The 16,901-nt window shown below is 43.4% G+C and overlaps 1 protein-coding gene across 3 annotated transcripts in view; it reads left to right on the forward strand.

The window, feature by feature from the left end:
• The window catches only part of Usp48 (ubiquitin specific peptidase 48), a 71,611-nt gene that overhangs the window by 8,740 nt on the left and 45,970 nt on the right, over positions 1 to 16,901 (forward strand). For all 3 annotated transcript variants that reach the window (XR_012907491.1, XM_075946008.1, XM_075946009.1), the window contains exons 2-9: positions 4,700 to 4,820; positions 6,045 to 6,201; positions 7,300 to 7,427; positions 8,548 to 8,672; positions 9,122 to 9,230; positions 11,015 to 11,148; positions 12,042 to 12,124; positions 15,903 to 16,082. Coding sequence is in view for 2 of the 3 variants with exons in the window: in XM_075946008.1 (XP_075802123.1) it covers positions 4,700 to 4,820; positions 6,045 to 6,201; positions 7,300 to 7,427; positions 8,548 to 8,672; positions 9,122 to 9,230; positions 11,015 to 11,148; positions 12,042 to 12,124; positions 15,903 to 16,082 (1,037 nt within the window). In the remaining variant the exon portion in view is untranslated. The remainder of the gene's footprint in view (positions 1 to 4,699; positions 4,821 to 6,044; positions 6,202 to 7,299; positions 7,428 to 8,547; positions 8,673 to 9,121; positions 9,231 to 11,014; positions 11,149 to 12,041; positions 12,125 to 15,902; positions 16,083 to 16,901) is intronic.

Below are 16,901 nucleotides of genomic sequence, written 5' to 3' on the forward strand. Positions count from 1 at the left end.
TTAATGTTTGTTTTTAATAATTTATTTGTAATTTATGTGCATTGGCATTTTGCCTGCATATATGTCTATGTGAGGGTATTGGATCCCCTGGAACAGAAGTTATGGACAGTTGTGAACTGCAATGTGGGTGCTGGGAATTGAACCCAGGTCCCCTGAAAGAGCAGCCAGTGATCTTAACCGCTGAGTCATTGCTCCAGCCCTTTTAGTGTTTATGTTTTTTAATAAAAAAAAAAAAAGCTGGAGAGATGGCTCAGTGATTAAGGGCACTGGCTGCTCTTCAAGAGGTCCTGAGTTCAGTTCCCAGCAACTACATGGTGGCTCACAACCATCTATAATGAAATTTGGTGCCCTTTTCTGGTGTGTAGGCACACATGTAGGGAGAACACTGTATACATAATAAATCTTTTTTTTTTTTTTAAAGCACGCCTTTCATCCCAGCACTCGGGAAGGCAGAGGCTGGTGAATTCTGAGTTCGAGGCCAGCCTGGTTTAAAGAGCGAGTTCTAGGACAGGCTCCAAAACTACAGAGGAACCCTGTCTCAGAAAACCAATAAAGAGAGAGAGAGAGAGAGAGAGAGAGAGAGAGAGAGAGAAGAAAGAAAGGAAAGAATGTGAAGCTAAGCATGACTAACACACTCCTGTAATCCCAGCATGAGGATCAGGAGTCTAGGTGGACCTCAGTTTAAGGAGTGCTGAGGCCGGCCTGAGCTACATGGGATTCTGTCTCAAAGGCAACAAAATAAAATTAATTTACAGAGATGGTGTATGTGCCTTTAATTCCAAAACTCAGAGGCAGAGGCAGGAGAATCTCTGAAGTTGAGGCCAAGCCAGGGTTACTCAGTGAGACATTGTCTCTAAGGATGGAGGAGGAGGGCAGAACTACAAAGGAAAAACAATACAAATTACCAAAACCTCTTGCTTAACTTTTGTAAGTTTTACTGAAATTTTTAGGTCACAGACAGCCATTCTTTGAAGCCAGCCATAGAGCCAGTTAAGTGGGCGATGTGTAGAGGATGGAAAAGAACGGGGAAACCTACATCAGGAACAGGAGACTTAAGTACCAAGCCATCCACAGCAGCTGCTTTCTGAAAGAACTGTCTGCCCAACCAAATCACATGATGTTCATTTATTTTTTTAGTTTTTAAAGTTTCATCTACTTACTTTATTTGTTTATAATGTGCATTGGTGTTTTTTGTCTATGTTTATGTTTGTGTGAGGGTGCCAGATCTTGGAGTTACAGGCAGTTGTGAACTGCTGTGGATGCTGGGAATTGAACCTGGGTCCCCTGAAAGAACAACATGGGCTCTTAACCACTTAGCCATCCCTCTAGCCCATGTGATGTTCATTCTGAGACATTTGCGTCATTCTGGCTGGTCTGGAACTTGCCTGAGTACTGGATTAAAGGTGTGCACTACCATCCCGTCTGCCTGCCCACCCTCCCTCCTTCCCCCCTTCATTTATGTGATCACTGCTTACATAATTTCTGTCCCATGTTTCCCCCTTGCACCTCTTTGCTCCCCCACTCCTCTTCTTTTTTTTTCCTTTTCCTCGAGACAAGGTTTTACAGTCCTAGCTGTCCTGGGACCAGCTCTGTAGACCAGGCTGGCCTCGAAACTCACAGAGATCCTCCTGCCTCTGCCTCCTGAGTCCTGGGATTAAAGCCATGCACTACCACCACCTGGCCTGGCTCCTCTCAACTTCTTGACCTCTCTTTCTTTAATTATTGTTTTATACATACACGCCATACACACAACCTGCTGAGTTCATTTACTACTTAAGATTAGATAGCTGTCAGGGGGCTCATCCTTGAAAGACAGTATCTTTGTAACACCTTGAAAGTTACTTCTTTCATGTATAGATTGTGTGTCTCACTGCAGAGAGTATAAGAGAACAGAGCCATGAAGGTGGCTCGAAAGGTAAAGCCACTTGCTACTAAGCCTTAGTTCCATTTCTGGGATCCATGTGGTGGAAGGGAAGTTGTTCTCTGACCTCCACATGCATGTGTGGTATGTGCCCTCCCTGCAAATGAATAAATGTAATTTAAAAAAATGGGAGCCAGGTGGTATACATGTAATCCCAGCATTCAGGAGGCAGAGGCAGGTGGATTACCACAAGTTTCAGGCCAGCCAGCCAAGGCTACATGGCAAGTTTTCAGACGTGGCAGCAAGTAGCATAATCCCCTACACCATTTCTGGAGGTATGTTCTAGTCTTCTGCTGTCAGCATAGCCTTGGCGACAAAGCTCACAGATCTGCGCATACGTCCCAGTGATATATTCTAAAGGGAAAGGAGGACCCACGAGCCTGTTACATTCAGCCGTGTTTCTAGTTTCTCTTAATCTGAAATTGTTTCTTTATGTGCATGACATTTCCTTTTTTGTTTCTGAGATTGGGATTGTGGGGTATATGCTCATGGCAAAAGTTGCGTGCTTTTGACCAGAACATGCAGAAGTGATACTGCCTCCTAGTGCCCAGGTGGGCAAGGGACTGTCGAGTGGATCTGTTTGTTCTTTGCTTGGAGTGGAGTCACTGGGTTTCTCGGAGTTAATGTGCTTGTGCTGAGCTACTAGAAGACATTGCAGTCTTGTTTCTTCGTTAGCTTTCCTTGTGACTTTATTTTAAAGGATGTCACCTGGTGAGTTCTGATTCTGTCACAGCTGCTCCATAATTGACTTTTTTTTCTGTGTAGAAGCAGCTTTTCTCCATCTGTCCCTCTGTCTCATGAAGACAGGATCTCAGTGTTTAGCTCTGGAAGCTTAGTGTGTAGCCAAGCTGGCCTCCAGTGTCCTTTGACTTTTGCTCCTGAGTGCTGGAATTACACTTGGGAGTTACTGTGGCTTCCTTTTCTTTTTTGAAATAGTGTCTTCTGTGTAGCCCAGGCTGACCTCCAATTACTGCAGTGATGTACAATAAATAAAAACTCGGGGACAGATACTGGGGTTCAACCTGAAGGTCAGAAAGGTAAAACAACCAGTTACTGGCCCTTACCTCGATCTCAGTCTAAAATGGCGATCCTGCCTCCAGAAATCTCAGAATGAGACTGAGCCTGAGAGCTGTCTCCTCCTGTTTTTTGTTTTTTGTTTTTTGTTTTTCGAGACAGGGTTTCTCTTGTGGTTTTGGAGCCTGTCCTGGAACTAGCTCTTGTAGACCAGGCTGGTCTCGAACTCACAGAGATCCGCCTGTCTCTGCCTCCCGAGTGCTGGGATTAAAGGCGTGCGCCACCACCGCCCGGCTCCTCCTGTTTTATAATCCTCTCTAGTGCTGGGAGTAAAGATGTGTACAACGGGATTAAAGGCATGCATCGCTCGGTTTATATGGCAACTAGTGTGGCTACTGGGATTAAAGTTGTGTGTTACTTCTGCCTGGTCTGTAAGACTAACTAGTGGCCTGCTTTACTCTCTGATCACTAGGCAGACTTTATTTATAAAAATATAAACGTAATACCACTACACTGCAGTCTTCTGGCCTCAGCCTCCTAGGCCCTGTTGTAATGACTTAACTATTTTCTGTGCTGGATTTGACCAGTGGGTTCTCTGCCGCTGCCAATTTGTGTTCATTTTTGTTTTTCAAGACAGAGTTTCTCTGTGTAGCTTTGGAGTATTGTCCTGGAACTTGCTCTGTAGACCAAACTGGGCTCGAACTCACAGAGGTCTGCATGCCTCTGCCTCCCGAGTGCTGGGATTAAAGCTGTGCACCACCACTGCTCAGCTGTGCCATCATTTTTTTAGGGGCACAGCAAGACAGTGTGTGCTCATCTTATAATTTATTTCCCGCCGGGCGATGGTGGCGCACGCCTTTAATCCCAGCACTTGGGAGGCAGAGGCAGGCGGATCTCTGTGAGTTCGAGACCAGCCTGGTCTACAGAGCTAGTTCCAGGACAGGCTCCAAAACCACAGAGAAACCCTCTCTCGAAAAAAAAAAACCAAAAAAAAAAAAAATAATAATTTATTTCCCTCAGGAGCCTTAGAGGTTTTTTTTGTTGTTGTTGTTTTTTTGGTTTTTCGAGACAGGGTTTCTCTGTAGCTTTGGTGCCTGTCCCGTAACTAGCTCTTATAGACCAGGCTGGCCTCGAACTCCCAGAGATTGGCCTGCCTCTGCCTCCGAGTGCTGGGATTAAAAGCATGCGCCACCACCGCCCGGCTAGCCTTAGAATTTTTAATGGAGAATATTTAGACGTCAGGATTTGTTAAAGGAACAAGGACCAGGCTCATTAGCAAATCCTTTATCTTGGGGGTACTGCTTATTGAGTGTTCTGATTAATGATTGTGTTCAAGTGGTTTAGCTTTACCCCAGCCCCCAAATTTGGATTTGTCCAACTTGGAATGTGTTCTGCTTTTGTTGGTTGCTGAGTTCCTTTCTCTACCTGTGCTGAGAAGCTGTTAACCCCATCCTAGTAACAAAAGAACTATACAGAATTTCAGGACAGCCAGGGTTACACAAAGAAAATCCTGTCTCAAAAAACAAAAACAACAAAAAGCCTAATCCTATCTTAAGTGGTAATGGTAGAGGCAAGCCTAGTCTACAGAACGAGGTCCAGGACAGCCAGGGCCACACATAAAACCCTGTTATGTGTTATGTTGGGGTAAGGGGTGAGGGAAAGATATATAAACTAATAAGTAATTAAATGAAAGAATGAAAACTCAATCTTCTCTTTTCACTTCCTAGGAATCTTTTAATTCTTTTTTTTTTTCTTTTCTTGTAGAAGAAATTGCAGAGGAAATCCGAATTGCTTAGTTGGAATTGGCGAGCACATTTGGTTAGGAGAAATAGATGAGAATAGTTTTCATAACATTGATGATCCCAACTGTGAGAGGAGGAAAAAGGTGAGTGAGTGGCTGTGGGTGGTCGGCCATGTCTGTTGTTCACTTCCTGTGTTCAAAGACCTGTGATGTGGACATGTACCACAGCAGTGGAGGGAGGCCCTGCGGCCATCCCCAGAACTCCCTTTCTGTTCTAAAAAAGAAGCAGAAAGAAATCACCACAAACGCACAAATGGTTAACCATTTTGGTAACCTGTGTAGGTGTCAGAACTGGAGACTTCATGGTCCTGTGCATTGGTGGAATTCTTTGTTTTTGATTTTGGAAAGTCTAGGTAAACCATAGTAGCCACATTTAATTGCACAAAACTATTTATTCATTTATTTATTTAATTTGTACTGGGGATCAAACCCAGGGTTCTCTATACTGAGCTACATTCTAGCTCCCAACATGCTTTAACAACAGGTAATCATGCTAAGCGGTGGTGGGACATGCCTCTAACACTTGGAGGCAGAGCAGACAGATCTCTGAGTTCAATGCCAGCCTGGTCTACAGAGTGAGTTCCAGGACAGCGAGGGCTACACAGAGAAACCTGTCTTAAAAAAACAAAACAAAACAAAACAAAAACAGACAATCACACAGTATAGCAAAGCTCTTAGGCGGCGGTCTTGGTTTGCACTCTGTCTTCAAGGAGAGGTGCTAATACAAGTTGCCATGATGGTTTTTCTTTGCTTTTCATGGCATCTGTCTTGTGTAATATTTGTACGTGTGTACACACACCCACACTTTATTTATAAAGGCTTTAAAAATGTGTTAGTATTTCTAAGAAGCCCAGCGTGCATCAGTGAGCTCTGTTGTATTGATATTTTCCCAGTTAAAAGGGATATTTGTTTTAAGTTCAAGATCTCTGAAATAGAAGGGGGTCCTTTTCTCTGTCTCCCAGCTCTTCTAGAAGCCTCATTTTGTCTTTCTATTAAGTGCATTTAGAAGTGTGATCAAAAGCCTGCGCACACATGTTTCAGCGCACCTGTTCTGTTTTTAGGGTTAAGAGACTGAGATGACAGTAGTGTAGAGATGAGCACTCTTGCTGTCTGAAGCCTCTTCTGTGGTCAGCTGCAATGGTGGCAAAAGTATAAAAGGCCTCCATGAAAGCTCTGCTCCACCTGCAGCTAAGAGGGGTCCAGGTGATCATGCTGAGCTGATTGGGTGTAAAGTTATGAATAATGCTCTTTACAAATCTTTAGTTTCGTGGAGGCTAATGTTGCTATATGACTCTTGTGTTTCTGTAGAATTCGTTTGTGGGCCTGACTAACCTGGGAGCCACCTGTTATGTCAACACCTTTCTCCAGGTGTGGTTTCTCAACTTGGAGCTTCGACAGGCACTGTACTTATGCCCAAGCACCCGTAGTGACTACACAAGGGGAGATGGTGTCCATGGAGAAAAAGGTCTGTAGTGATGGGAGCAGGGGCTCCCTGCTGAGGGTATTGCCAGCCAAATCTCTTATGAATCCACTACAAAGGAGGAAACATGAATTCTGGTTTCATGCCAAGTGTGGTGCTGTAAACATACTTGGGATTCAAAATATATACATAATCAACTAATAAGTGAATCATTGAAAAAATTATTTTAATTTTTTATGAAGGAGATTTGAGGGTGGTGGTGGTGCACACCTTTAATCCCAGCATTTGTGAGGCAGAGGCACGCAGCTCTCTGAGTTCCAGGCTAGCCTGTTCTACAGAGTGTTCCAGGACAGCTGGGGCTGGTTACACACCCTGTCTTGAAAAACAGAGGGGAGGGGGGAAGGAGGGGGAGAGGAGAGAGACTGGCTATACAGAAGACACTGGCTATAAACAAACCATTTATAACTCCAGTTCCCAGGGGTCCAGTGCCCACTTCTGGCTTTCTTGAGCAACTGGCGATACATGAGCCAAAACACTCATATGCATAAAATAAAAATAAATTTCTTAATCTTTTATTTTTTGTGTATGAGTATTTTGTTTACATGTTTGTTTGTGCACCACGTAGAGGACATTGAACTCCCTGGAACTGTACTTATAGGTGGTTGTTAGCCTTCATGTGGATGCTGGGAATTGAACCCAGGTTCTCTAGATGAACAGCCAGTGCTCTTAACTCCTGAGCATCTCTCCAGTTCCATCTCAAACTGCCCTACGTGGTGTGTGTGTGTGTGTGTGTGTGTGTGTTGGGGGTTGAGACAGGATCTGTCTGTCTGCTTAGCCCTGGCTGCCCTGGAGCTCGCAGTGTAGAACAGGCTGGCCTCAGACTTACAGAGGGGCATTTGCTTCTGGAGTACCGGAATTAAAGGTGGGCGACACCACATCTGCTCTTTTAGTTTGCTTGTTTTAAGTTGAAAAAGGTAACATCTACATTCTAGTAGGCTGACCAAGATGCCTTGGAACTCCTGATCCTCTTGCTCTGTCTCACAAGTGCAGAGTTTCTGGACATGTGTACCACCATGTCTGGCTGGGTTTAGGTAGTTTTGTTTTTGTTTTTTTAAAGTGAAACTTGGATTTTTCTTTTAATAGATTATGAGCCTCAGACAATTTGCGAGCATCTACAGTACTTATTTGCTTTGCTTCAAAATAGTAACAGGCGATACATTGATCCTTCAGGATTTGTTAAAGCCTTGGGCTTGGATACTGGACAGCAGCAGGTAAGAGCAGCTAGCTCCAGTACTCTCTCCTATCCCCTCCTACCCTTCCCTCCTCATCTTCAAAATACTCACCTATTTCTTAGTGTTCCCAGGGAAGATGAGTAGGGTGCTTCTTAAAATGCACTTTTTGATTGGGTGTGGTGGTCGAGACCTTTAATCCCAGCACTTGGGAGGTGGAGGCAGTTGCAGACAGATCTCTTTCGTTCCAGGCCAACCAGGCCTATATAGTGATAACGTATCTAAAAGAAAATTCTACCTTGAACTGTTTTGTTTGTTTGAGATAGGGTTTCTGTAACTTTGGAACCTATCCTAGAACTCACTGTGTAGACCAGGTTGGCCTCGAACTCATAGAGCTCCGCCTGCCCCCTCTGCCTCCCGCCTGCCCCCTCTGCCTCTCAAATGCTGGGATTAAAGGCATGCGCCATCACCACCACCCGGGTCTACTTTGGATTTTACTGCTCTTGTTTACTGACTGATGTGATGTGTTCCTTATTATGCTTGTCATTTTATCGTTTGCAATGGGCTTGCATGGGTAGCCCATTTATGACGGTTCTGTTGAATTTATCCATATTGGGTTCATGGTCTAAGCTGATGAGGACGACTGACGCCAGCTCTCATCACAGATGGTTGTGAGCCACCATGTGGGTGCTGGGAATTGAACTCAGGACCTCTGGAAGAGCAGCCAATTCTCTTAACTGCTGAGCCATCTCTCCAGCCTGACTATATTCTTCCCTTCTGCCCCTCTCCCTCCAAAAGAGTTTCAGTGTATAGTTCTAGCTGTATTGGAATGCACTTTGTAGACCAGGCTGGCCTAGAACTCAAAGAGATCCACCTCTCTCTGCCTTTTAATCCCTCTGCTGGGATTAAAGGTGTGCCCCACCACCACCCGACCCCCTTCCTTGTTTAAAAATTGTGTTTTGTTTTTAATTTATGCCTGGGTGTTTGCCTGTACATATGTATATCTGTCCACATCTGTCAAAACTGATTTGTGGGACTGATTCGGTATAGCTGTAGTCTTTTTTGTAAAATGCTAAGGTGGAAATACAGATAGTTTCTGAGTAGCATTTGTATGAGAAGTCATGAAGCAAGATACAACTTTTTTCATTAATTCAAACTGCAGGATGCTCAAGAGTTTTCCAAGCTCTTTATGTCGTTGTTGGAAGACACTTTGTCTAAACAGAAGAACCCAGATGTACGGAACATTGTGCAACAGCAGTTCTGTGGGGAGTATGCCTATGTGACTGTGTGAGTATTGCAGCTCTCATGGCATTACCTTTCAGTTCAGTCCCCTGTTGTCACAGTGATGGGTTATCATGGGATCTGAAGTATTTATAGCAGTACATTTCCATGGGAACATGAAAGCAGCTACTTTGCCAATTGCAGTTGAATGCCAACAGGTGTTGGGAACTGTATGGCTGAAGTCTTTGTGTGACGGCCATGTAGTGTGGGCTGAAATGTAGGGTTAGAACTGGTTAGAAAACTAAATCGTGTTCAGTAGCTCTTTGGAATGTCCTAGTCCTTAAGTGACTGATTCCCTAGTCAGCCTTTATCTTTGTTCTCCCTGTAATTCATATGCTACAGTTTCTCTAACAAAATAATGAAGGTTTTAAACACTCCCCTGTCTAGCATGTATTGTAATGACACTGGGTTGCTTTTGTCAATCAGATCTTAATTCTATTGCTTTTACATTGCAGTTGCAATCAGTGTGGCCGAGAGTCTAAGCTTCTATCGAAGTTCTATGAACTGGAGTTAAACATCCAAGGCCACAAGCAGTTAACAGATTGCATCTCCGAATTCCTGAAGGTACTTGCATCTCAGCATACGTGGCTTCTGGTCACTGGTGGTTCCATGCTGTTTTGGATGGCATTTTGATTCATGGGTACATCCATTATTGGAGACTTTTCCATATAAGAAATACCTACTTTTATAAAGGTCCAAAAGGAACTAAAATGTACCAACGCAACCTGCATCTTAGCTGCTTTTAGGATTTTCATGCTCATTTGTATGTGAAATTATGTGTGGTTACAGATAGCACAGTATTTAAGGAAATCTGATCTTTGTTACCATAAAAAGCTAACTATCTTGTTATGTAATAGATAGATATATTCCCATTAAGTGGGAACATAGCCCCTCCCTCCACGTTTCTGCTTTCTGTGTGTTTGGAGTTCTGCAGAGATAGAGGTGACTCCTTTTCCTTCCGTGTGAAGAAGGCTTCATTATCAATCTTTACCAGGTGGGCAGTGTTATAAATGAGCTTGGAGTACACAGCTTCCTGTCTTTAAACAGTGTCATGTGTACGTTCTCTGTCTTGTACACAGTGGTAGCTGAAACCATTAATCATGCGTTGACTTTATCCATCTAAAGACTTCCTGAGCGTTTACTTTGTAAGCATCATGGTGATGTTGGACTGACGCTATTGGCCAAATGAAGCAAAATCAGCCTCAATGGAGTTTGTAGTACAGTAGCATGACTACCAGGGACTCTAAATAAATAAGAGTAGAATGTGTAGTGGTCTGCCTCTGCATGTGCTATGAAGGTTCTCCTTCATGTAGGTGCGGCTGGCTGCAGTTTGAAATGAAACCGTTAGAGCAGCAGGAGTGAGTGATACCGGAGTGGGCATTTGAAACATTGAGGGCAGAGCTGTGGTGACTTGACCTGTGGTTCGAGGCCAAGAAGGTTATGTGAAGCATAGTGCTTGCGCAAAGGAAGAGGGACAAAAAACGAATAGTTGCAGAGAGGCCTGGTTTGAAGTGTGACTTTTATACATCAAGTGAGACTTCAGGGCCATCATAGTTATGATCCTGGGAGAGACACAGTGTTTACCGGGATGACTGTGAGTGCTGTCTAGAGAAAGGCTGAAGGGCAGGGCCTGGGCAGAACAGGATGCAGGGCTGCCAGGACGGATGGGTTAACTGAAGACATGGTGAGTAGTGCTCATGTCTTCAGTTAACCCGTGGTTAACTGACTAGCTGGCTTTTCTATCTTCAAAGTAGAATCAGTCAAACTTACGCACTGAGTACGAAGGTGAAAGTCAAGGGATTTTAAGGTTTGTGGCCTGATTAGTTGGAAGAATATTGTTATTTCTAAGATGGGAGAAGATTGAGAGGGGCAGGGTTGGGAGGGAGAGGAATTATTTGTGAGGTGAGGATAGAGTTGAATGCTGGAGATAGAAGGGCAAAGCAGGAGTTCAAAGCCACTTCAGTTATTTCAAGTAAAGACTATTCTGTGTTGCATGAGACCTGGCTGATAGCTCTGTGGCAGAGAGCTTGCTTGCTCAGCGTGTCGAGTGCCTTGGGCTTAATCCACAGCATACACATGCACAAAGGTTGTATTCATGTTTTATTTGAAGGGGAGAAATGAGAATTTTATAAAGCATGTAAGGAGAGGAAAGGGACTATGGCCAGTTTCCTAAACTTAGGAGCCTGAGGTATGAAGTGATTTTGATTAGGGAGGATACCACAGACGGAGGAGGAGTGTGGTGTCTTCAGTCGGATGGGAGCTGCTAACTAACATAATTGTGCTTTACTCCAGAGCTTCCATTGCTTTCTTCACATCCCTCCTAACTGGTGTGTCTTATTCCTGATCAGGAAGAAAAATTAGAAGGAGACAACCGATACTTCTGTGAAAACTGCCAAAGCAAACAGAATGCTACGAGGAAAATTCGGCTCCTGAGCCTTCCTTGCACTCTGAACCTGCAGCTGATGCGTTTTGTGTTTGACAGGTGAGTGTTACACGAGTAACAAGTCAATGGTACAATGACTCACATGAAGCCTTTGGTTCTTACATATATTTTTCATGATAGTGCAATAAGAATCTTAAAGAGAAGCCAGGCGACAGTGGTGGTGCACGCCTTTAGTCCCAGCACTTGGGGCACAGAGGCAGGTGAATCTCTTGAGTTTCAGGACCCCCAGGGCTATACAGAGAAATCCTCTCAAACCCTACCCCCCCCCCCCCAGTCTTAAAGAAGACAGTTGTGTATAGATGAGAGCTGGAGATGTAAAGAGGACCTGTGGTTGTGAATACTATTAATTAATTTTTTAGCTTTTTAATTATAATCTTGATGGTGCACGCCTTTAACCCCAGCACTCGGGAGGCAGAGGCAGGTGATCTCTGTGAGTTTGAGGCCAGAGTTCCAGGACAGGTTTCAAGGCTACACAGAGAAACCCTTACTCAAAAAAACAAAACAAGCCAGGCGGTAGTGGAGCACACCTTTAATCCCAGCACTTGGGAGGCAGAGGCAGGTGGGTCTTTGTGAGTTTGAAGCCAACATGGTCTACAAGAGCTAGTTCCAGGAGAGGCTCCAAAGCTACAGAGAAATCCTGTCTTGAAAAAACGAAACTGTAAGTACCTGACCGGATTACCTTGATACTCTGTATGATCGTATATTCCAAACAAAATTTTCCTCTCCTTGGGACTCTTTCATTTGTGGCTCTGCACATGGGAATCCAGTCTCTGCTTTGGAGTGAGCTCTGTTTGCAGAAGGATCAGTCTCTGCTCATGTGTGCTAGACCACCAGATAGAGCGTAGCTGCTGTGGGGCTTGTCAGGGAGCTGGCAGCATGTACACACTGTGCTGATGGGTGACTGTCGATATTGTCTGTCCTTTTCATGGTAGGCAAACTGGACACAAGAAGAAGCTCAATGCCTATATCGGCTTCTCGGAGAGTCTGGATATGGAACCTTATGTGGAGCACAAAGGTACTGTTTTTGATCAAGCTGTGATTATTGTTGGCTTGAGATGAACCTGGGGCTTGCTCTCCATGCTGCACACTGCAGCGTTCCTCAGGTCCCTGTTTTCAGGCTCTGTAGACAGCAGTTTCTTTGACAAGGTTTTATTTTTCATTTGTAAGAGTAAGCACACTTAAATTTTACCTGTCCCATCGGATCCTGCTCAGTCTTTTTATTATATATATAAATTATGTTTATTATATATAATATATAATTTGTATGTTTATTTTATACATAATATATTAAAAATATAACACATTGATAAAATATATAAAACACTGATAAAATTTCAAAATAAAAATGTGGTTCTGTAAATACCGTGAAAGTGAATATCTGCATGAACTACCTAAAAGAGGAAAAGCATTGCAGCAACCTAAAGCCCACTGGGTGCTTTCCTCCCATCTTTTTTTTCCTTCCCTTCCCTCCCTTCCCCTTCCCATTTTTTGTGAGACAGAGTTTCTCTGTGTAACAGTACTGGCTGTCCTGGGACTCACCATGTAGACCTGCCTCTGCATTCTGAGTGCTGGGATTAAAGTTGTGTGCCACCACCACTTGGCTTCACACACCCCCTCCCCCAAGCATTTTTGCATTTTTGGTTTATTCTTTTTGCCTCCTGGGAGAGTGCCAGATAAATGGTAACACATAATTGCCCGACTGTGCTGCTGCTCTGGGTGGGGAGGGTGGCTGGAGAAAACACCATCCCAGGTGTCCTCAAAGTAGGGTTCAGTCTAACTGGACATCATGGACTTTATCTGGATTGACTTATCTGTTTATGCTTGATATAATTACTGATTTATTTCTCTAATTAGACTTATTCTCACACAGCCCCTCTCTTTTTAAAAGAACTATTTTAGTTAGGATGTAAATTAATGGGGCATTTAGATTTGTCATTTAATTCTCTGACATTGCGCTCCCCACTGCCCCTCCTTATGTCCTGCTCCCTACTCCAGTTGATTCCTTCCTGGCTAGTCACACCTGCTTTCCTACACACAGTGCCGTCAGCCCTGTCCTACAGCCCCCTGTGCTGTTCTCCGCTCTTCATTGGCATTTTCAAGGTCCTTGTTTCTCGAGGGTCGCAAGCTTGTTACTGAGAGGCATGACTGGACATGCTGGCTTTCTTCATCAGAAATGATCTATAAAGAGATTTTCCTAGAATGGGACAGATTCAGCTTCCTCCATAAAGACCCTTGGCCTATTTCTGGAACACTTGCCTAGTTAGCTGTCATCAGAGAGTAAGGCTTGAGGACCACCCAGACTTAGGAACTTAGAGTCCATCTGTGGCCACGAAGTTTCTTTGTCTTTTTTTCTTCTGCTCTGCAAGGCGAGGCAGCTTTCCTTTCGAAGTTTATTTTTACTCTCCCTAAGTGTGAGTTCTTAAATGAGTGTATGTGCACACTCATGTGCCTGCTGTTCAGAGGCCAGAAGGGGGCGTCAGTTCCATTGGACCCGGCGGGACTGTGCAAGAGCAACAAATGCTCTTCCTTGCTCTTACTCCTTGAGCATCTATCTCTTCAGCCCCTTTGAGACAAAGTCTTGCTGTTTAACCCTGACTGTCTCAGTAATTATAAACATATTGTAGGAAGTCTGGCTCTGGAGTCACCTTATTTAGTTGTATGTGTATCTCTGTATGTATGGCTTCATATCTGTTACAGTGGGTAAACTTGTATGCATGCATGTGGATGTGAGGAGTCTACTTCAAGAGCTATTTACTTCCTCCGTCCTTCCTTCATTCCTTCCTTCTTTCCTTCCTTCCTTCCTTTCCTTTTTCCATTTATTTCATTCATTCATTCATTCGTTCATTCTCCTAGCATGCTCTCACTGAACGTGGACTTGTCACTTAGGGTATATGAGCTTCAGGAATCCAATTGTCTCTTATCTATACAGCACTGGGATGACAGGCAAACCACCTATACTTTGCTTTAAAAAATATTTATTTTGTGTATACATGCATTTATACATGCCAGGGTGTGTTTGTCATAGTGTATGTCTGGAGGTGTCAGGCGACAACTTTGGGGGTCAGTTCTTGTCTTCAACCTTGTTGAGTGGGGTCTGTCTTGTTTCTGCTGCTATGTATATTGTGTACTCCAAGGCTAGCTGGTCCCAAAGCTTCCAACCAGGTCTGTCTCCTGGCTTTCCATTCTACCTCAGGAGCCCTGGGATTCTCCCTGGCCCAGTTCAGAAATATTTGTGTCCCTTCTCACTAGTATTTTTATCCTAGCCCAGAGTTTTGACCCACATACCAATCTTTATTAATGTCCTACTCACCAAGTTACAAGTATCCTGGGATTTTGTTCCTTTAGTCAACTAATATTTTTTTCTAGTCTAAAACAGGGTCCAGCATTTTTATTGATTGAGTGATGAACTGTTTTAAGAGTTACAGCAACAAAATAAAGTTGGATGTGGTTTTTTTTTCTTTCTTTTTTTTTTGATTTTTTTTTTTTTTTTTACTGTATTGTTTCTGAAAGTTTCCAGATCCTAACAGTTTAAGTATCTATAGACATAGGAATGGTCCCATATATTGTGCTGATGAATTATGCTTAGTTATTGTAAGTAGCTTTTTAAAAAGAATTTATTTTAGTTTTGTTCTTTTTCTTTCTCTTTCTTTCTTTCTTTTTTTTTTTCTGTTTTTTTTTTTAAGTGGGTTTCTCTGCAGCTTTGGAGTCTGTCCTGGAACTAGCTCTTGTAGACCAAGCTGGTCTCGAACTCACAGAGATCCACCTGCCTCTGCCTCCCATGTTCTGGGATAAAAGGTGTGCACCACCTTCTTTTTTCTTAATGTGCTTGAATGCTTTGCCTGTATGTGTGTGTGTGTAGATCCCTTGTGTCTACGAAGGTCAGAAGAGGGCATTAGATCCAGTTATGGATGACTGTGAGCCTGTCTGTGGGTGCTGGAACCACTGGCTGCCTTTTAGGTTTGTTTTGATTGTTTTTTTGTTTTACATTTTGTTTTAATTGTATGTGTTGGAGTGATTTGTCTTTATGTATGTTTGTATACCATTTGCATGCCTAACCTGGTTTTTCTTTTCTTTTTCTTCCTTTTGAACAGGGTCTCAGTAGATCAGGCTAGTTTGGAATTTACAGAGATCCCTCTGCCTTCCCAGTGTTGGGATTAAAGACATATACCACTACACCCAGCTACTTTTTCCAAACTTTGGAAGGTTTTATTGAGCTGGGCATAGAGGTACACACCTTTTATCCCAGAACTCTGGAGGCAGAGGCAGGTAAATGAATCTCTGAGTTTGAGTCCAGCCTGATCTACATAGCTGAGTTCCAGGCCAGACCAAAAAAAAAAGTTTTATTCTCCCCCCCCCCCCCATTTTAAGTTTTGGTTGTTTTGAGACGTGGCTCACGTATATTCCAGCCTTCTATGGAATATATACATACATATATGTTTGTATGTAATATATAGCTGACGCTGTCGTCCAACTTGTGGTAATCTTCCTGCTTCAGCCTTCCTTGTTTTAGTTGCCAATACTGTAAAAAGGAAGAAAAGTCACCTTATTTTATCTCCGCCCATTTGAGTAGTTTAGCTGCACATAACACACAGTAGCCTTGAACTTGTTGATCCTGTTACCTCAGTCTCTGGGATGCTGGGTCGTAGGGGTACAACTACTATGCCTGGCTCTTCGGTGTCACATTTTGTATTTGGTCAGATGGATAAAGAACTGATAACATTGTTATCAGTTTAGGCTAAAGCTGTAAGGTATGTTGTCATGGAGAGTATTCTTATGCCCCTTTCTCCTTGTAGGTGGGTCCTTTGTGTATGAACTCAGTGCCGTCCTCATCCACAGAGGAGTGAGTGCTTATTCTGGCCACTACATCGCCCATGTGAAAGATCCTCAGTCTGGAGAATGGTACAAGTTCAATGATGAAGACATAGAGAAGATGGAGGGGAAGAAATTACAACTAGGGATTGAGGAAGATCTAGGTAAAACCTTTAAGTTGTGAGTGCCCTTTTAAAATATAAATTTTGTTGTGGTTGTTGTTTTGAGACAGGGTCACAATGTAGCTCTGGCTATCCTGGAATTTAATAAGTAGACCAGGCTGGCCTTGAACTCAGAAATCTGCCTGCCTCTGCCCCCTTAGTACTCTATTAAAGGTGTGCACCACCATGCCTGTCTTAAAATATTATTATTTTTTTTTTACTGGCAATGTTCGATGCTGTCATGCATCAAGATTGTTAATGGTTATTAAGGATTTTTTTGTTTTTGTTTTTGTTTTTTGAGACAGGGTTTCTCTGTGGTTTTTTTGGAGCCTGTCCTGGAACTAGCTCTTGTAGACCAGGCTGGTCTCGAACTCACAGAGATCCGCCTGCCTCTGCCTCCCGAGTGCTGGGATTAAAGGCGTGCGCCACCACCGCCCGGCCTATTAAGGATATTTAACACCACTAGGCATCTCTTATTAGCAGTTCGTGCTTCAAGAAAAACCAAACATTTTGCCCCAGAGATGACCAGGAAAGCATGAAGATGAAGGGGTCAGTTTCAGTTATAGTTTATTCCCTGGGCAGGGGAAGGATGGTTATAGGTTCCCAGAAGAAGTATGCCATCTTCTTTCTGAGTTGAGACGTTAGTAACTGTGGCAGAAAACCTGTGTTCTGAGCATGGTCTCATGATCCCTCTCATCAGCTCAGCTGTTATCATCAGCTGTAGCTTTGTTTCCCAGTGAGTTGTCAGATCTTATGGGAGCCAGTGATCTTTTTCACTTCGCCACCTGGGATCTGAACTTTTTTTTTTAATTATTTTGGTAT

The sequence above is a fragment of the Microtus pennsylvanicus genome, chromosome 13, assembly GCF_037038515.1.
Source record: "Microtus pennsylvanicus isolate mMicPen1 chromosome 13, mMicPen1.hap1, whole genome shotgun sequence".
NCBI classification, from domain to species: Eukaryota; Metazoa; Chordata; class Mammalia; order Rodentia; family Cricetidae; genus Microtus; species Microtus pennsylvanicus.